At 38.7% G+C, this 22,018-nt stretch overlaps 1 protein-coding gene across 1 annotated transcript in view; it reads right to left on the bottom strand.

The window, feature by feature from the left end:
• LOC139710186 (androgen-induced gene 1 protein-like) overlaps positions 1–19,906 on the bottom strand; it is a 20,266-nt gene extending 360 nt beyond the window's left edge. The window contains exons 1-5 of the mRNA XM_071622117.1: positions 19,728–19,906; positions 17,676–17,819; positions 12,816–12,917; positions 11,078–11,193; positions 9,724–9,875 (exon numbers count right to left, since the gene is read on the bottom strand). Coding sequence (XP_071478218.1) covers positions 9,724–9,875; positions 11,078–11,193; positions 12,816–12,917; positions 17,676–17,819; positions 19,728–19,895 — 682 coding nt within the window. The 5' untranslated portion in view covers positions 19,896–19,906. The remainder of the gene's footprint in view (positions 1–9,723; positions 9,876–11,077; positions 11,194–12,815; positions 12,918–17,675; positions 17,820–19,727) is intronic.
• Between the last annotated feature and the right edge of the window lie 2,112 nt (positions 19,907–22,018).

Below are 22,018 nucleotides of genomic sequence, written 5' to 3'. Positions count from 1 at the left end.
GAAAGAGATGTATTTCTTGTATTGTGTAAGATTAGCCATATACAGACTGTAGCTCAGATGCACTTAAGCAAGCAAGCAAAAAAAAATAAATAAAAAGATAGATACTGTAAAACACAATATTTTCAGAACATGAAATCTTTGCGGAGTGCCTCTGGCATTCAATGCATACAGTGTAGACCCAAACTTTTGTGCACATTTTAATTTCGCGAATCTTGGCTCCTGCGAAATTAAAATGCATGCAAACACTCCTCATTTTTACAGTACATGCACATGGCTATCTAATGACACAGTAGGGTTGATAATGACACTGGTAATGGCTGTCGTTAGCTTGAAAAGCTTGATGATGAACGGGTAGTTTGAGCCTAGTGTATTGCACGTGGGTGAGGGCTCATTCCACAGAGATTTTCTCTCATTGTTCTCTCATCGGAAGCTAAGTTTATCGCTTCTGGCCACCCACCAAAGTGTACTGGATCGAAGTCTGATGGATCTGACTTGTGATGGTCAGTGTCAGACATGTCGGGGAGGTGACCCGATGAGGCCTGATTGTTCAATGACGATCACGTGCGACATGTCTGACACTCACCTGAACCTCATCCAACCAAGTCTGACTCATCAGACTGCGATCCAATATACTTCAGTGGGTGGTCGAAGCAACAATCTTTGCTTTGGATGAGCGACCGATGAGAAAAAATCTCTATGAATGGGGGCATTTGGAAAACTTTTTCTTATGTTTACAGGTTGAAATGAGTTTAAAATTGCAGGTTTCTTGGCTGTGATGATGTAGTATTTCTCCCCCAGACACAGGTTGCACTGGTCTGTTTGGGGCGAGTGGGGTTAATAATAATGATCATAATAATAGTGGCTACTTGTATAGTGCATGGGTCCACCTTTCCGTGCTCATGGCACTTCAAAAAAATGAAAAGATAGATATATATACATGTTAAAACATAACAGAGAAGAAAATGGCAAACAATAAACAAACACATACCAGATAAAATTCTTTCGAACATTATAGACTGTTGTTGACGTCTCATGATCCGCCATATGAGTGATAAGGGTGTACCTTCATCCTTCATATCCCAAAATGTGTTTACTGAGCTCAGTTTAATGTCGTTTTTCCATATTTGTGAGGCTCGTTTTGTGTGTTCCGTATCTTGTTTGGAATGAGGTTGATGTAAGGCTGATGTAAGCTTTGTTGTCATTATAAGAGATCTGTACCTTGCCTTCATGGATGATTAAGGCACAAAATCAAATCACTGCATCTGGATTGTTTTAATTCCAAGAAACGTTTCACATCCTTCTGACCTTAATCTTCTTCTTCTGAAGAATCAATCTGCCTAAATAACCCCATATCATCTGTAAACAAGGCAGTATGTGATGATACAAAGGAAGATATATCATTGATGAAGAGATTGAACATTGTGGACTTATTACACTGCCCTGCGGTACACAAAGGAGGTACTAGGCGAGCCTAGCACATCCTTAGGTACACCAAAAGAAGCGTCAGTCTATGAGAAAGCATGACCAAGGAAGAGAACTTTTGGAGTGCAGTAAGTAAAAAATGAATTAAAAAAAACAAACAATTCATTTCCAGAGTGAGCCGCGGATGTTGAAATTAGTTGCAAGCTTGGAAAGCAGAATGTGATGGAGCATTTTACCAGACGCCTCAGACATGTCCTAAAATACTGCATCTATATGTGGTGGACGGGTCTATTAAGGATGGATTGCCAGGAATGACGAATGTTAAGGAGTTACACAACTCCACCCTTTGGCAAAGACATGTTGTTACTTGCTACACAGACCATATGTTTCAATGTGGTCTTGAATGGCCCTAGCAACAAAGCCTGTCTGCAACTTGCACAGCACGATTGTTAATGCAACTGTACGGTAGTTAGTTACTGACGAGCTGTCAAATTGTTTGAAAATATGAGTGAGGCATGCCTGCTTCCACATTGCTGGTATATCCTGTGGAAAGAGAGCCATGAAACAGAATGGTCAAGGGATACAAAATTTCCTGAGATACCCCAGTTAGAATGCAAGACAAAATGCCATTTGGTTATATGGAGATTTGTCTGTCTGATGGGGTGTTGCAAGAAAGTTGCAATCAATTGCAACTTGCAACTGATTGTCACTGGCCAATCAAAATCACTGTAGCATGCATGTCTTCTTAATAGGGCAGACCCTGAGCCAATCAGAATGGTTGTTTCAAAATTAGCAATTATTTGCAATTGATTGCAACTTTCTTGCAACACCCCATGAAGCTGTAAAAGTGCATGACAAACCTCAGCCCTACACACAGACACCTGAGAGAGAGAGTTCTGGAATTGGAAGAGAACATGCAGGGGGTAGCATGACGAGGAAGTAGCGGTGTGGAAGGGGCAAAGATGATATAGAAGTAAGAGCTGAGTGCAGAAGCTATGTCATCAGGCTTTGTGATGGAACCTAGGAGGAGGTGGCGACTGCTTACGACTACGTACATATGCAAAAAACCAAAAACAAAAACAAACTAGAAATGTCGCTATGGCGACTGGTATGCCTCCGCCATAATGCACGATTCTCCTAATAGGTCTGTAGTACAAATGGACAATGTGTGATTACATTTTCACAAAATTGGCAAAATATTAAAATGATATGTTTGTCACAAATGTATCGAATGTTCACCTTCCTTGACCTATGTTTAATTGGATGAATAGGAGAGCATGTATTTGGGGTTTTAAGAACTTTAACTTCGACTTTGACCCTTTCACAAGTTTACGCACTTGAGTAATTTTCAAGGTATGGAGAAAAAGTGCAATTTCTGTATTGAACAGTAAATTGTTATCATTTCCATCTAACCTTTGATTCATAAGAGAATCACTGTCAGGCAGAACATACATAAATATGTACTAAGTTTAAAGATAACTTGAGCCACTTCCGAGATATGGAGAAAGAAGTAAGTTCAGCACTTTCACTTGATCTTTGACCTTTTGACCTTTGACCTTCTTGGCAAAAAAAAAAATCCCAGAGAATCTCTAGTGGGTTATACATGCATACATCAAGTTAAAAACACAATAATCCTGCTGCATTGCATAAATATAAGGAAAATAGTAACATTTTGAAGTATTGTCCTTGACCTTTGACCCCTGACCTTTGACCCCATGAACCCCAAATTCCCTAGATAACCACTGCCAGTCATTACATGCATATATACTTTGTTCCATAAAGACACCTTGAACAATTTCCAAGATACAGAGAAAAAAGTGAAATTTTAACATTTTACTTGACCTTTTGACCTTTGACCTTTTGACCTCATGACCCCAAACTTTCACCACAGAATCTTAATTGGCTAATACATGTATACACTAAGTTTCAAGAAAATATCTTCAGGCATTGCATAGATATGGGGGAAATAGTGACATTTTAAGCATTTGACCTTGACCTTTTGACCTTTGACCTTGAGCATGTGCACCCAAAAGTTGATAGGCACAACTTCACCCCCTAATACACATACATGCCAAGTTTCATTAGGATACCTCAAAAGGTTTTGATAGTTACCCTGTCCACAAAATTCATTACGGACGTCCGGAAGGACGGACGTCCGGAAGGACGGACGGACGGAAGGACGGACGGACGGACGGACGGACGGACAGCCCGAAAACATAATGCCTCTGGCACCACTTCGTGGCAGAGGCATAAAAACAAACAAACATGTCTGTTATCATTAGTATACAAACAGTTCTATTACATAAGCCCAGTCAGCTATTCTAGTTTATTTGACTTTGTTACAGACAGACTTATTATTATTTCAGTCAACAGTTCTCTATATTAAATGGGTTAATCAAATACCGGTTAGTGATTGGCTGAACACAGTCACGTGATGGAGGTACATTCGTTATGTTCACCCAGGGGCGAACATTCTTGTGAATGTTCTCCCATGGGAAAACATTTTCACGTAACAAATGACAGAAGGCCTAGGACCGCGCGCGCACAGTAAATTTGGCTCTGCGCGAGCGAGCGATCGAGTGCGCTGTGCATGTATCATTGCGCTGGTGGTTGACGTTGACATATGTGACGTATTTGACTAACCCATATAATACAACAGATGATGACTTTTGTTGTCGGAAACATGTACCAAACGTTCCACCCTCAGGGTTTGAAATGCTATTTCGGGAGGCTATAAGTCCCTCGACTTCGTCTCTGGACTTATAACCTCCCTCAATAGCATTTCAAACCCTTCGGGTGGAACATTCGGTATGTTCCCTCCCTCGCCAGTCATCATCTATATGTTGTTCTCACAGCAACTCTCAACAACACATGCTTTAATATTTCTTGATTAGTTTTGTAAGATCAGATGTGATGCACAGTTGGTGAACAATAAGATTTGCGTTTCGTGGCTGACAGAATCTCATCTCACACAACAGAATGGAAAATATCAGTAAGAATTAGGATCATTAGCATCTAAGAGAGTGTTCCATGGTCGTAGATGCAGCAGATTGCGAAGGTGATTGAAGCCTCTTTTATGGAATTGGAGAAATGAATGCAACAAAGATTGAAATGGTGCTGGCTTCAGATATGAACAGCATGATGATATGAAGTAACAGGATTTGGTATGGTGTCTAAACTCACAACTGCATGTCCACAATTAGTGAATACAAGATCTATGCAATCTCTGATATTTTAAAGATCTATGATATATTAAACTGAAGTTGATTTGTCAGTGCAACCCACTTTCTCCAATTGTCTAAACACTTCCATGACTTTCTTATTGAAGCTTGAAGAAGGGACACCTTTTAGTTGTTCATATTAGTATTGAAATTGCATATTCAAACAGTTGATAGATTTAATTGTTATAATCTGTCCTGTCCAACACCACCGTGTATCTCGCCTTGTCAGTAGACAAATAATTCATCCAGAGACTGAGCAGCTCTCCTTTCCTCATTCGATAAGTTCAAAGGTGGGAGTAGAGCGAGAGAGAGGGCAGCTGTGACTTTGCCCTGAATCTCCTCAGCTAAGGCAGGGTTGATAAGTTATTCCTAATTGCAGACTCAGTAGGCGTGATGTATTCCGCATACCGTATACATTCCGGGGTGGCTGCAAGATTCAAACCACGTGACAGCAACGATTTCTCAGCTTTAATTGTTTGTTCGATAAATTTCTCACTCATACCTCATACTTTCCCTCTTATCCACTTAGTTGTCATTGGTGACTGGACAATAACATTGACAGCGCATCTTCACTGATTGGCAAAGATGTTTTCCCACCACCAAATCAGACAAGCTGATGAAGCGTCTGGGATTGGACGCGAAACCGTTCTTGGAATTACAAACAAAAAGTCCAGATGCAGCTTAATTTGGGATTTAATTTTTCTGGATGAATCAGTACTTACATCAATTGATCTTCATAGATGTTGCTCTTGGCCATTCGTTTGTAAGGGATTGGGTAATCCTCCTGTCTGCGGGTGCAGGAGACCTTGGTTTGTTCTGGATCAGTGTTCATTATTTTGCTGTTGTCTGCGTTTTTTATAGTGTCCAAGTTGTCCATGCAACCGTAGCCGACTTCCAGGGTGTTCCTGTTGCAGATCTTGCGGAGCTGGTGCTCTTTTGGGAAGTGGTGTTCAATGAGGGCTAAGAACTTTCTCCCGATGTCCATTCTGACATGCTTGCAGTATGGAGGGTTCAACCATGTTAAGCTTTGTTCCCTCTGATGTTGCTTTTCTCTACTGCGGCTGTTGGCATCTTTGGGCGTGTATGTCAGTTTGGGGACGTCTCCAGCCTTGCGAAGCTCTTTCGCGCAGTCTGGTTTGGTGCTGCTGCAGATCTGTTCGCTACTGAATATGTTGGAAAGGTGGGTTTGGATGGACTGCGGAATTCTCTTGGTGACTGTTGGTGGATGATTGGGTTCTTTATGCATGAGGCGTGAGTATCCTGGGTTTGAGTATGGTTGGAATTCTTCCTTGGTGTGGTCAAATATCACGTCGAGGAAATCAACGATGGCTGCGTTTGTGCTGGCTGTTACCTGAAGCCCGAACTCTTCAAATTTTCCGTAGAGTCTCTTTCTGGCGTTCTCAGCTGCGCTGGAGCACCTGTGGTCAATTGCCACGCCATCCTCTCGGTACGGCACGTTTTCTTTGGAGATCATGATACCAACTTCTGCGAGTATGTATGTGCCCACAAGTTCACATGTCTCTGCTCTGTTGTACGAGCCCATGTTGACATCGAATGTGCCATCTGCATCCGCCGTTTGCCAAGGCTCGTCGTCTTGGCAGAGGAGGGTGTTTTTGACATGGAAGTTGATCTCTTCTTCGGCTGGTGTTATCGCATTGAATGTTTTTGCATATTGGATGGCCTTGTCTAGGAGGTTCCTCTCAATGGAGTGAATAGAGAAGATGATGGATGGAAAGAATGCAGAGCTGTACCTTAGCCTACTCGGAGTGAAGCATACTATTACCGCAGTGATGATACCTACTCTATATACAACTGAAAGGGAAGTGGAGTGAAGGCAGGATTAGAGAAGTAAGCATGGCTCTGAATAAAGATATTCCATGTATAGTTACTCAGATCTTGCTAGTTGCTTAATTCTCTGTGTGCAAACCCCCTATGTGCCATGCTATTCTGAGACATGAGTGCTTTCAAAGTCATAGAGCTTTTTATAGGAGCATTTATGCTGGAACTACAGTACAGCAAAGCTGTAGAGAAAATTGTGAGCTTTGCCATGATGTGAATGTGTGTGAGGAATGAAATTGTGCAAGATGTTTTCAATGTAATAAGGCATACCGCGATTTATTGATCCATTACTGCACAGTTGCGCATTTGAGCAAAATATGTGAAGTTGGGGAGCTATGGAGTGGACTGAGTCGGGCATGCATGTGAATATGGCACAAAAAGAGTTGTGTAATCAGGCTGGGTTTCTTGTATATATATGCTATATGGGGGGAGGGAGGATGATTCCTCCTCCAATCTCAGCCATCAGCAGTGCAACTGCGATGAAATTTGGCACGAGAGACACCCATGTGGTAATCTACAAGTTTGTTATTAAATTTTTTCACAATTATCAATTTCTAATTCTAATTAATCAATTATACAAATTAGGCCAAATATCTTATTTCAGCATAATAAACATTAAACAAAAGCATGGAGAGTCTAGTTTTCGGTTTGTATGTTGTATATCTGTTTCAACATATTCAACAACTGCACATACGTGATGAAAAGCCATTTCAATTCTCATGTATTTTCATTGTTTTCCAAATTTGTGATGTAATTTTTTCCTTTTTTTCCTTCGGTTTTTCTTCTTTGCTTTTCATTGGAAATTGCCACTGACTACCTTTCTAACATAATTAGCATATCAATCAAGTGATTAACAGCAAAAAATAATACGCTATTTGTAAGTTTCATGACAGAGCACTCTTTTCCACAGAAAATGTAAACAAAATCACAAAATTGTGACCATTTTTGCGTGATGTGCATTTTATGAAAAAATGGGTATGGCTTCATTAAAGACATGCATGGACGTTGCAAATTTAGTCTCAAAAGTTGCGCGAAACTTAGTAAAAAAAGTCAAAAAGTATGACTTCTTGAGTTGCAGAATTATTGCACAAAACGTTGAAATTCTCATTTTCATGGGTAAGGTCAAGAGAACAACACCTTTCCCCTTCAGGAGAGAAGAGTAAAAATAAATGAAGCACATCCAAATACAGGCTAACACCGTTACAACAAATGCCGATACAGACATTATTCTTCTGGAAAGAGTTTACTGAATACTGGTACTGATCTTGCAGCACGCACTTCTCAAAGCAAAACCCATTTGATATCACGCCAAGCTCATTTTGGAAAAACAAAATCGGATTTCTTCAAATTTGTCGACACTTCCACTCCAACATGGAGGACAAGATTATTTGCTTTGATATTGGCATTGAGTGGTGCATTCCCTTAATATTTCTGTCTCTCTTCCTACACACAGTGTTTACAATGTACTTTGTAAACTAACGAGTAAGCTTCATGATAATACAGAGTTGCGTAGGTCTACGTGAGTTTCGTGAGTTTACACACACATCTTTACAAATAGCCGTTCCATGCAGTCTAAATTTGACAAAGGTATTCAACATGTCAGCAAAATGATCTTTTCACCTGCAAACAGGGTTAAAATTGGTAGCAACAGTCTGCATAGTCCTACATATGTGTATCTATGTATCTTAGGGCGTCTGTTTGAATAGATTTCGGTCCAATCGGTGTTCGCCTGTATAATATGCATATATGCATGAATAAATGAAGACAACTACAAAAATACTGCAGAGGTGTAGGTACCGTGGTATATGGATGCAATGTGCAGGTTGATGGGCCAATATTCAATGCTCAACAATTCACACACCATCTTTATGCCCTTGGGATGGTACTAGAAATACACAACAAAAATCTTTCATCACTGTTTTAACATTTAGCAATCACATTGATTGAATAAAGTATAAAATGTGATATCCAAGTATGAATATGAATATGAAATTGAAGGAAACCACAGCTCACATATGAATGTGGATTGAGTGAATGCAGCAATAACAGTGAAACACATCAATGAAAGTTTAAGGAAAATCGGACAATCAGTGCTGTCATTGCTGGATAAGAAGACTACCATAATTCATGACGTCACTTTGGACAACAATGTGAAGAAAATATAAAGAGAATTCCACAAAATTTCATTTTTCATGAAAAGAACACATTCCACCAACTTGTAACTGACATGTAATAACCCCTAGATATACCCCCCCCCCCCCCATATTGGCTGTCGATCACGCGATCTCGACAAAAATTGGCATGCATGTTGCCTAATATGTAATCTCCAAGGATGAATCATTATTTGTTTTCCAAAAACATGGTAGTTTTTGCTAAATTATGTTAATTATGCTAATTCATGCATACTTTTGAGCATCAGATTGCAAGCTCTAAATCCCTTGATAAATCTTCAAATGGGCAAATTTTTTGTTTAAATATTGTTGCAGTATTATAAACTAATTCATGTGAAAAAAATTCAGTATAAAAACGAATTGATTCATTTTGTAATCTCAAATGTATTTCTTTGTATTTTATTTATGTTTTCATTGTTTCTTTTTATCTATAATATCAGCTCATAACCAGAACGGATGATATATGAGAAAAACCAGGAAAAAAACATTCATCTGACACTTCTTGTAAAACCCATACATTGTACACAGGATTCACAGAAAACTGCCATTTTTCGGTGACATTGGTCACGAAAATGTGTTATAATCTCAGCAAGTGTACCCCAAATTTTTCGCCAAATAGGGTCTGAAAATGTGCGCAAGATGCGAAAGAAAAAAACTCATGAAATTTCAGCTGGAAAAAAAAAATTTGTTTTTACATTATTGCAAAAAACATCAAGAGGGGCTTATTTAGCCCCCCTGGGCTACATACAGTTTAAAGGGTAATATTAATCCCCCTACTGGTTCCTGAAAGAGGCAAGTCAAGTGCTCTTTCATTATGGTAGAAAAATGAATATATGATATGATGAATTTCCTTTATATTTTCTTCATATTGTCCATAATAACGTCATGAAGTGCAGTGGTCTCCTTACCTAGCGATGATGGCAGCGAAACTTCAAGAATTCCTAACTTTTGAATCGATTGTGTGATTTTCTTCAAACTTTCACTGATGTTCCCGACTAATGTCGCTGCTTTCATTCGATCCACATTTATACTAGGGCTTTGGTTTCCTTTAGATATTTTGTTCCTCTCACCATTCATGAATGATATAAGTCTCTCTCCAAAGAAGTAGAGAGGTACAGGAAAAACAGTCACAAACACTATGAAGAGGACAAAGTTGGCTCCATCCAGAACGCGTAAGACTGGATACACCCAGATCTCCTTGACAAAGCCCAGAAATAGGATCCTGTGTGTGTGTAACAAAAAGAAATAAAGTAAATATGTTGTGTGTGTGTTTGTGTTTGTGTGTGTGTGTGTGTGTGTGTGTGTAAATATCAGTGGCGAATTCAGAAGGGGGTGCACCAGGTGCGCGCCCCCTCCTTATTTATTGTTAAAACAAAAGAAATAGAAAGAAAAATGGGGGGAGGGTGCACCCTCTTTTAATTTTGTAAAGGCGCCTCTCATTTACAGAATTCCTGGATCCACCCCTGTATATGTATCTAAGTTTGCATGTTTAGTGTGTTTGTAAGTGCTTGTGTTGTGTGCATTTATGTGAGTTTTTGAGTGTGTGTGTGTGTGTGTGTGTGTATGTGTGTGTGAGAGAGAGAGCATGTATTGTGTAGTAATGTGTGTCATATGTGAGTATTACAAGTGTGAGAGATACACACAAAGAATGAAAGACAAGAACACAAGAGTTTGCACGAAATCACGACAGTCCCATGTACACACATACTGTTTGGGGAACAAATTCTCATATCTAAAATATGTTACATTATCAGGAGAGCAAAAACAAATGGTGGCCAAAGCACTGCAACAAATAGGATTGCCTTTCCTTTGACATGCTGTAGTGGCTTCAGTTTTTAGGTAAGACAGCTATGATTTGATTGAACATGATATCACTTTCCTGATTATCTGACAATTAATCCAAATAAGTGACTTTCACCAAAATTTGAGATACAGGGTGTTGTAGCCTCAGTGACGATATGGCAGTTGTTTCGCTTGGTGACACATTTTCAATAAGAAAGAATAAGAAATCACACTGTACAAGAAACTGGTACTACTCCTCAATGGAATTGAGCATTGTTGGTGAAAGTGAACTGCATGGGTGACACTAGTACTGATGCCAGTGACTAAAGAAATCATGATATGTATGTTTTCATGCACTTTCAGCACTAGGGTGTGGTGCAAATGCACTTACTACAAAAGAAGAAAAACAATGATTATCAGTTTCATTTCAGTATTCTGTAGCATTCTCCTCTCTCCAGGCTAACAAATCATGACCGCTTGCAAAAAGTAAATGGCCACAGTTATATGAAAAGTGACATCCATGATCTTTACTTGACCCAACAAGTTATGTTTATGTTATAACTGTGGCAATCACTCAAATGCAAATGTAGCCAACACATTGTGTTTCTACTTTTATCAGACATGTGACCTTCTTGCACTGACCAGAAGAGGTAGAGAGCAGCTACCAAGAAGAGTCCTAGAAGGCCGAAGACACGGGGTGGACATTTGTGCTTCACGATATACATGTCGACCAGCAAGATGGGCAGGAGGTATGTGTGCTGCAGGAATACAAACAAACAAATAAACAAACAAGTCAGGGAACAATGAAAACTCTATGCGTCATTCATCCTATACATATATCATGTCACAACAATTACCCCTTTCCCCTTGCTAAATATCAGTTAGTGATAGCGATACTGTAGAACGAGGAATGTTCGCGTGCATTTTAATTTCGCGAGAGCCCAGATTCGCAAAATTAAAATGCTTGCGAAAGTTCTTGTTTACACTATATGCATTGAATGTTAGAGGCAACTCACCAAACTCTCATGCTGAGAAAAAGGCAGTCATCTCCAATACACAAAAATTTCATGCCGTGAAAATATTATGTTTTACGGGAGTGACTGACATAAAAACTAGGAATAGGGTTTTGTTTAGGGTTTAGAATTTTGAATAGGGTCGGGATAAGGTTCAGGATTTGGATTAGGGTTAGGATCAGGGGAAAGGTTGGGTAATTGTCCGGGGGTAATTGTCTTAGAACCATCATACATCAATATACTGACATACAGATCACCACTAATGCTACACCACAGACTAATGCTACACCACAGACTAATGGTCCCAAATGAGATAAGTCAAAATTACTTATGTGTGGAATACTGAAATGATGAAAAATTACTGGATCAAAACTACTGGCAAAAGGCCACCCGAGGTCAAAATGACGGCGCAGAATATGCCAGAAATGAAATATCTGATATGATGTTGGTCTGCACAAAGAAAAAAATATTTGAATGCTGAAAGGGTCACTTTGGGCAGACATAAAGAAATAACTATCAGATGGGCTGCTACTCTAGAATAAAAGCTATAAATGTGGCTATTTGGATTTGGCATTTGAACATTAGTTGATGGCCCTCAGAATCAAAACAGCAGATATCTGACCGTTCAATGTGCAATGATGCATCTAAATTGATGAGAGCTTTAGGGTACTTGTGATACTGTATCATAAGTTGCAACTTTGCAGTAGGCATAACTTGCAGGCATTTGCCATTATCGTTTCCGGGAAATTAGATTCACAAGGCAAGAATTATCCTGCAGGTTCTTCTCTTGTACTGTAGGCTATTTTAAGCTGCCCAAATTCAAAAATATCTTTATCAATCTACTGCATTTATTTCTATCTAACTCATTGCTATGTAAAATCAGAAAACAAAACAAAACAAAACAAAACAAAGCAAATCAACAACAACAGCCAGTCACTAACATTAAAGGCATAATCTACCATTTGCAGACGGAGCAAAAACCCAGCTTTAGCGCTTCAAAATAGTTCTAAAGTGTAAGTTTTCATAGCGGTAGAAACAACCAATGTAAAAATTTGAATAAGTATAATTAATGTTAAGTTATATTGTTAAATCTACAAAATGTGAACAATAGTTATAATAAGAATGTTTCTAGACTAAACCATCCACAATTATGGTTTATTGAGAAAAATAGTGATATCTCAGAAAGCCTTTTAAGATATAAGGAGTCTCCTTATATCTTAGGCTTTATTGCAAAATTTTTACATGGTAGGATGTTTTATGATACAGGCCACCTACACATACGCATCAAATGTGATATCTCGAACATTTTTGAAATAATCTGCTCCCAATGGTAAACAGTACCTTTAAGAGAACAAAAAAAGTCTTACCAAAACATGGTTGAGCCACATAGGAAAATATTCATCCAGCTCCTTGGGAAAGACTAGCTGCCGGTCGATGGACCATAGTGACCAGAACATGCTGACAACCACCTGATGAAAATCCAAGAGATTGTGAAGATCGCAACAATACAGTAATAGATGATGTCCACATCAACAACCAAGCATGACAACCTAAAGAAAATACAGACCTATGTATATGGAGTTTGCAGGGTAAACTACTTTCAATTTGCTACGGTGCAATCATGGAACACCAATGCCATTACTTGGGCAACAGAGCAAACTAACCTAAAAACGATTTTGTGTATGATGGGAGAGGGTCTGTCAGAGATATGTAACATCAGAATTGAATACAATTTTAAGGAAGTATTAGCATCATTTTGCGAATTTTATATTTATCAGTTTGTTACTAACAATCCACTGTAAGTCTTTTGTGATGTCATGAAGGGAACATGCAGCTATGACTTTATGATTACAGTAACTCCAGTCCAACTCTCGCTCTCTGTTCATACTGATGTGCATATGAAGTGTTTGTAAGGTGTGCATGTAGGCCTATCATTTTTTTACACTGTCCATGGCCTGCTGGGCCAGGAAGTGGCTAGATCCTGATCAGTATCTCCTACACGCAGGAACACAAACACCCACACTAGCACTGTTGTTATATCACCTAATCAAGGAGCACCATAAACTGATGTCATTCAAACACACAGACACACACACGCATACACACAAAACCCAAGCAAGCAAGCAATTCCCCCCTCCCCCCCCCCCCAAAAAAAAGAAGAAAAAATATTTAAAGGAAACCAAAACCAAGCAAGCAAGCAATTCCCCCTTCCCCCCCCCCCCCAAAAAAAAAAAATATATATATATATGTTATGATACAAAATATTTCAACACGTATGCCCCCTTTACTACTGCTTATTTCTGTGTATTTTTGTTAATGCGCATGCGCAATTGTTTGTTGTTGTCATAGAAGAAATCATAACAAAAGAACGCTTTCATCCACTGAGCTGATCCGAGTCCAACGTTACCGGACACCCCGCACTCTCGCTTGTTTTGTGGATAATTTATCCACATTTAACACCAGTTAATATCGGTAAGTTTGACAAGAAATATCATTTTATTCATTGTGTGACAATGTATGCAAATATTGATTATTTACAGAGTTATTTGAAGTAATTTTATTGAAATTTATTAGGCACTCGGATGCTGAAGTAAAGGAGAGTCATTGAATATTGATAGATTACACTTTGTCGAATTCTAGCCGTAATGAATTCATTTACAAGGCTAAATGTGTGTCATTTAATTTAAGATAAAGAATTTCGTTGACATTCTTTGAGTAAGTGCATCTTGTTCAGATCTTTCCTGCCTCTCTGATGATATGATTTATTTGATGTTGCATTGTCAATGCGAAGGATTGAATTGTTGTAGATATAGATTTATCTAACTTACAGAATAAGAAATTTGTGGATTTTGCCATTTTCGTGTGCGGTGTGCCGGTGTCCAAATACGCTTTGTGGCTTACTTTTGGGGCACGCGCGGGGTAGCGCTTTCTTGATGCGCGCATCCCTGTAGGTGCACGCGCGTACCCCTGCTTGCTACCCTGGATGGGAATATGACGAAATAATGGTGTTATTATGACGTCAACAATACTGTTATTATTATGTTAACAATGATCTAATTAGCATATGTTGTGTAATGAAATTCCCTCTGTTTACATTGCATTATTTACATGTCATCTACTTGACAGTGAGTAATGATGAAATGGATATGTTTTGCAGGTGGCTGAGGCATACTCTCGCCATCACGGAGTTTGTCAGGACTTTGTTGTCTGTCTCCTGTTTTGACGGTAATTATAACCTTTGTAAATTGTAAATATTTTTAATACAATACTACGTTGGCGAGGCTTATATCCAATATGTTTTTATGAATATTTGTACCCTTGTTTTGCATAGGTCGCCAATAGTTTGTCACCTGATGTGAGAGGTTTTGCAGGTCTTTGCTTTCATTGGTGTATTTCCTCATTTCTTGTTAGATGTATCTTATTATCGACACACTATTACGTCAGGTTTTGAATAGTGAAGATAATATTTAAAGCTTGGTTTTTAGAGTTCAAATGAAAATGTATGTCATGCAGGTCGATAATAATCTTCGTATGGATGTATTCGTAGAAGTAATACCAGTTGTACCATAATGTGTTTCATTGTAATAATTGATATCATCCATATTATTATTGATTTCTTTTGCTAAAATAAGTGAAAGTATTATTTACTTCATCACTATCTTCTCTCTCTTTTTCTTCTTCGTCTTCTTCTACTTCTTCTTTTTTACTTCATCTTCTTATTTCCTCTCTCATTATCATGATTATCTTATCGTATATTCTTCTTATTACAATTGTTGCCATTATTATTAACAGAATAGTTGTTACTTTCGTTGTTATTATCACGTGGATCTGTCTCTTTTAATGTGATGAGATATTCGCTAAACTATTGTTGAATCATTTTCTTTCTTCTGGTGTGCACAGCCTGAGTGGATCACGATGGAGATGGTTTAGCTCTCTACCTTGAACACAGTGTTGCGTTGTTTTAGGTTTAAATTTTAATTTCATTCTTTGTATTTTTGTATTCCAAAATATATTGTTTTGTACTTGTTATTCAGATCTAAAAAAATAAATAAACAAATATATTTACTATTCAATTTAAAAGAATTGCTGATAATGCGTCGTTCTTTCTCCCCCAGTCTTCTTATATGAACAACAGATTTAGAAAATTGCTCTCCCACTTTGATATTTATATTTCTTTTGTATTTACTTAAATACCGAGTGGACGCCTATTTGTCCCGTCGGTGACATATATATACATATATATATATATATATATATATATATAAATATATATATATCTAAAGGAAACCAAAACCCAAAGAGAAATCGTTCATGTGAATTGAGTGAAAGCAGCAACATTAGTAAAACACATCAGTGAAAGTTTGAGAAAAATTGGACAATCGATGCAAAAGTTATGCAATTTTCAAGTTTTGGTGTAGGAACCACTAGATGAAGACTACTATCTTATGATGTCATGTGCAAACAACAATACATGTATAAAGAAAATATAGGGGACTTCCACAAAAATTCACTTTTCTAGCATAATCAAAAAGCACTGACTAACCGCTTTCATAAAGCAGGGGGAATAATTACTTCCCTTAACATATATCAGTATCACGTTTACAGAATGTTTAACTACAATTTTCATGAAAAATGAATTCCTTTCATATTTTCTTTATATTGTTGTCCACAAATATGTCATAACCTCCAGTAGTCTCCTCACCTAGCAGTTCCAATACCAAAATGTTAAAAAATTCATAACTTTTGCATCGATTGCTCAATTTTCCTCAAACCTTTACTAGTGTTCTACTAATGTTGCTGCTTTCACTCAATCTACATTTCTTTTTGGGTTTTGGTTTCCTTTAAACACCCGACACCTTTAATAGTCCTTGCTAGTTGAGAATATTTGATGAAATGTATTGTGCTGTACACAGTGAGACGTTTTAATGCAATCATGACTTCTGATCCTGTTGTGCCATGCCTAGATTTAATTCTATCTGAGAAATCCACTCCAAAATTTTATCAATTTCACAAGAGAAAAAAAAAATCGCTGCAGAACAGTGCAAAATATTATCAAAATTGGATGGGAAATAAGGAAGTAATAACATTCTGAAATTTCAAAACTTTTCTGATTAGACTTCTTGACCAGTTGTTATGAACACTCAAATCAACAAGGTGATGATGTCATGCTCTCACAATTTCCCATTCACTTTTATACAATTTCTGTCATTTTTAGAACACTCTGTTGGGATTTTTTCTTCCTTTCTTTCTTCTGAAGTTTTATTTTTTTAATTTCTATTTTTTTTGAGTGGATTTTCTCTTTTCCTCTACGAGACTTTTGTTCTGTGTGAAAGGACACATATTAAGACAGTGGTTTATAAACTCCAAAGTGAATTTGGATAATGGGAAATGAAACGGCATAAACCAGCAAAAGTGACTTCTTTCAATATAAGCTCTATGTGGTCTCACATATTAGCTTATTGTAAATTGACTCTTGACTCCCCCCCCCCTTGCCCCACAGCCCCCACCCCCCCCCCCCCCCCCCCCCAAAAAAAAAGAGTCTACCGACCCTGTCTCATCATACACAAAATCTTTTTAGGTTTGATATTAACTTCTAGAAATAACTAACCTTAGTAATGTTCCAGCAGGAAAATGTGCATCAAGTATAATATCTCAAGCTATCACAGTATGTTTATGACTGCAATTTCATGTTGCTGTTCTTTCAAACGTTTTGTAGTTAAAGGGGACCTCCGGACGATTTTCAGACTTTTACATTTGAACAACTATAAATTAGTTAAACTGAGTACAGAGTTTCAGAATTTATAGTGATTGGGATGAGGAATGAGAATGTTTTCAAAATCTGTAACGAATTGAAATGAACAAGGATGATGACATGGCAGCCTCACCATACAAATGCATGAGTTGGGGCTCAAGGAAGCAGAACAAAAGAAGAAGGCATGCATAGATTCTTCACAGGTGAACTTGTTGAGCAAGCGGTATTGTAATGAAATTCCACTGCTACATTTCTGAAATATGTGAGGCTCTGATGTCATCGACACTGTTCAGTGTAATTTGTATAAGATTTTCAGTTAATTTGTTTCTCTGCTCAAGAACCACCATACATGTAAATTCCACGAATCTATACATGGAGCTGTCGATTTATGTACTACATAATGTGAAATTATGAAAATCATCTGGAATGCCCCTTTAAGCTGATAGTATGATGTGCGCTATTCCAAAAGGCTTACCAATGCTATGGGAAAGGCCACAGCACACAGAAACCAATCTCTGATAGCAACGAGGTATTTTGTCACAGAGCTCTTAATGTCACCGGTCACGAGATCCACCACATCGGTGAAGAAGGAAAAGAAGAAGTAGAACATCTGGAAGAACTGCATGGGAAGAATAAAATAACATGACATGAAGAAAATAATCTTCCATTAATCATCAGACATTCAAACACAGCTGGCTTGAACTTCTGCTGCTAAGATCAACATCTTTAATTTATTTGAATTCTTTTCTTCCTTCCTCCTCATATACAATGATCCTACTTTATAAATCTTCTTTCATAAAAAGACACACAATGTCCACAATAAGACAGTAAGCCAATCAGTGTAATCTGGCCGAGGTGAGGATTTAGCTTTTAAAGTTTTGCGAGATATTCAGAAACCACTCTATGAGATGTCAAAGAGCATGCAATTCTATGGGGTATCAAAATTTTATTTGATGAAAATCGGTTTTGAAATGGCTGAGATATTAAAAAAGGTGAAACTGTTAATACAAAGACATCCTATAAAAAAGGCGTGGCCTGTCACCTTTTATTATTATCATCACATTTTTGGGTATCTCAGCCATTTGAAAACCAATTTTCATCGAATAAATGTTGAATCCTTCTTTCATATTTCATAAGAGGTTTCTCATTAATTTATCTCACTTAGAAACCTGAATCCCTGCCTCAACCAGAACTATACTGTACAGTCCCTTTAAACATGGCAAGCAAAATGCTAATTCACAATTATTACGAAGTTAAATTTAGCGCTCGAACAACTTACTAGTACTTTAGTCAATAAACCTAAGTGTACCGATATAGTGATTGTATGAAGCATTTTGCTTGCCATAGACATTCGTGCGGTCATTTTTCAAACGAAGGCTGCGATGAACTGGGGAGCGCTGCAAAGAAGTGGAGGAAACAACCAGAAAACAGGAGGAAACAGTGGAAGAGGTGAGTCAAAATGTTTACTGATTAATCCTGTATATAATATATTTTTTCCAGATTGGTTTGAAAACCAAGTTGGAAAAAATAACAATTAACATTTTTTTGCGGGGGGAACTGGGTCGAAGTTGCGTTCAACCAAAATGGTTGAAACCGTCGCAATAGCGTATACATGTATCAATGGTGTCTGTCTAAAGAAGTGAAAAACTGACCCAGCAAATGTCATTATTAAATGCAGGGCCGGCGCAGCGTTTTCAAAAGTGTGGGGGCCCACTTCCAGGTTTCATGAGCTAACAAGCAAAAAAAAAAAAAAAAAAGGTCCTCAGCTCATTCTCCCCCCTTCCATTTCCAGGTGTTTTCACCCGACAAGCAAAAAAAAAGGTCTTCAGAGAAAAAACATAACCTTACCGCCGCCATACTTCAAGATCTCTATCTATTTCCATTTTAGTGCCACTTACGTACTTCCGGGTTAAAAAAAGTGTAGGGGCCCAAAGTGATGACACCTTACGTAAATTTTATTCCTTCGTATGTTGCACAAAAAGTGTGGGGGCCCGAGCCCCCACGGCCCCCACCTACCCACGGCTGCGCCGGCCATGAAATGAGAAGTTTTTCGCGGAATTAGACATACTTGTCGGTAATAAAGGACCCAAGGGCGCTAGGCAGGAGCAGTTTTTAGAAGAGGTCGAAGCTGAAGAAGATTGAATGAAGAAGGAGTGTTTTATAGAATAGAAGAAGAACAAGAAGAAGGAGGTGGACCGAGGAGGAGGTGGCCTGGTCCCGGTAGAGGAGGAGGAGGAGGAGGAGGGAGGAGGATCCGATCGAGGAGGCGGAGGAGAAGAAGAAGACTCCAAAATAGTACTTTTCACTGAGGGGCACGTGTACCTATAAATTACTTTACGGCGATACCACACTGATACTTTGAGCGAGCCGCAGCTGCGCGAGGCCCTTGGGATCTGCATGAGCTGCAGGAGCTAGCTGCACTGATGACAATGACATCTGTCAAACCAATCAACAAACGCAAAAATCAATATCATGGGACTGTTTTGCCTTTCACGCGTGGTTATCGACAGACAACCTCATCACTTACCAGGCACCACATAGTCAAGAATTTTGCGTCGCCTCCATACTCTCTCTCTGCTGGCCGCATATCGGAGGAATTGAGAGGTGGATACACATACTGGCAATAGTAATAATATGAGCAGCCATAATAAAGGGAAATGATGGCGTGATACGCTTTACCGGTACCGCCTGCCATGATTTTGCCAGGGTCACGAGTGACGAGAGCTCGCACAGAGCTATCGCTAGCGGAAGATGGCGGCGGATTTCGCTGTGTACTTAGCTGTTTTTACGTTGGCTGTCAGGCAGGCCCAGATAGGTGGCATGGTGTGCAAATGTGGAGCTTTGATGCATGGTTAGTTGCGCAATCGTACTGATGACGCGGGTATTCCCCAAAGATGCTCCGAGTTTTATGACGACCTTATTTGGTTGTACCATGTATTTTGCATTAAAAAAGAATTATCCTCTAGTGATTGGTTGAAAGAGCTTCGTCAGAAAGTTGGCATATTAGACAGTCATATTAGCAAAATGACGTCACTTCAATATGACATTTAATTTGCGAATGTGCCGATTTTGCAAAATACTAGTAATGCATAATAGCGTCACAGCAATTCTAAAATTGTGCGCAGCTTTACACTCTGAAATATAACATTTTTCAACAAACAATTGTGACATCACAAAGCAATTCTGACATCTCGCGCACTGCGCCGTACTGTCACGCCACGCTGTGAAAAACAGAACAATCGTGACGCCACAAAGCAATTATGACAATGCGCACTCTGCTCGTACCGTTGTCACTCTGTGAAATGTATCAAATTCTAATAAAACAATTGTGACGTCATAAAAAGCAATTCTGACCTTGCGCATTGCTTCGCCGTTGCACCACTCTCGTAAAATGTCATACTGTAATTATTTTTTAATACTGATAGAGGAAAAAAGAGTAAAGAAAATGAGATTACATGAGGAATCGAACCCAAGACCTCTGGATTGCTAGCCAGGTGCTCTACCCACAGAGCTATAGAAAGCCCTATAGTTCAATAATTAGTCACAGACTCTTAAAGCAGAAATTTATAGAGAATCTAGAAATATGACAAGTTTGATATCTACGGAAAACTAAGAAGCTAGTTAACAAAACTGGATATCTTTTAGACGATGTAACTTTACCCCCAAACTGTTTTTGAGATTGAAAAAAACACACCCAATTTTCATTACCACGTATACGCGTAGCTCCGTTCGCTACAAGAAACATCGGATTTGAGCGACGTCACCAAATGTGTATGAGCTGATTTGCCGTACGGCTATATGAGACCCGCTCTGGCAAAACCCGAAACTTCTCGGCAAATGTGATTTCGCGCTGTATACAGCCCGAAAAGGTCAAAAAATGACCTCAAACCAGGAACCAAATTGACATTTTGATATCACGGGCGTTGTAGGGGAAATTTTCTAGTTTCTGATTGATATCAACAACATTTCGAAATACAATAACCTACAAAATGTGGAATTTTGAAGAGAAAAGTGGGATGTCAATCTCAAAAGTTGGCCAAAATCTTACGTCTAAAGACCAAATCGCCTTCGCTTACGGCGAAAATGACTGTTCTTTTGGCGATCGTGTCATAGATATTCTGGTTGAACCCTGACACATTTGGTACCTACAGAAAGCTCTACCTCTGCTTATTCCAAATATGGTCATGGCATGATGTCATGCTACTCACTTTCATCATTCATAAATTCGTCTGAAACATGCGTAAGTTTATGCAAGTCGTCTCCCAGACGCGTAGCCTTGTTACCAAGACACTTGATCGAAATATGTGTTCACGATTGGTCAACTGCGCCGAGGACCCCCTTGTTTACAAGCAACCTACGTGTTCATGCAACACGTGTATCGTGACTGCTGCTCAGCACGGAAATGTTGCAGTTTCCCGCTTTGTTAGACTGCTTTTTTAGCAAGTTGAGGTAAAAATTATAGAATTTAAACCAACACACAAGAGAAAAAGAAGGTCACATTTATCTAACAAACCTTCATCACTAACCATTTCGAAGAAGAATCAAGCTGAAATCACGGCATCAAGGAATACCTCTTCACTGCCGATTCTGCTGGTACTGTTGTGCGTACACCAGATCACGGCGATCGCGAATCTTGAGCTGATTACGGTAGGCTTTGTGCTTTTCAAACGTCGTATTTCCGTAAATTTATGGGTGTAAAAATGATTTCCAATTGATGACAGCTCTTTGACTTAGTTATCTGGTATGTAAGATTACCTCAGCTTTACGCAATTCCCCCACAATGATCGATTTGTTGTGTCAATATTAACAGCAAATTGT

The sequence above is a fragment of the Diadema antillarum genome, unplaced genomic scaffold (assembly GCF_040938485.1).
Source record: "Diadema antillarum isolate AM-2024a unplaced genomic scaffold, OU_Dant_1.0 seq00001506_RagTag, whole genome shotgun sequence".
Taxonomy (NCBI): Eukaryota; Metazoa; Echinodermata; class Echinoidea; order Diadematoida; family Diadematidae; genus Diadema; species Diadema antillarum.
This window is presented reverse-complemented; position numbering and strand designations above follow the sequence as displayed.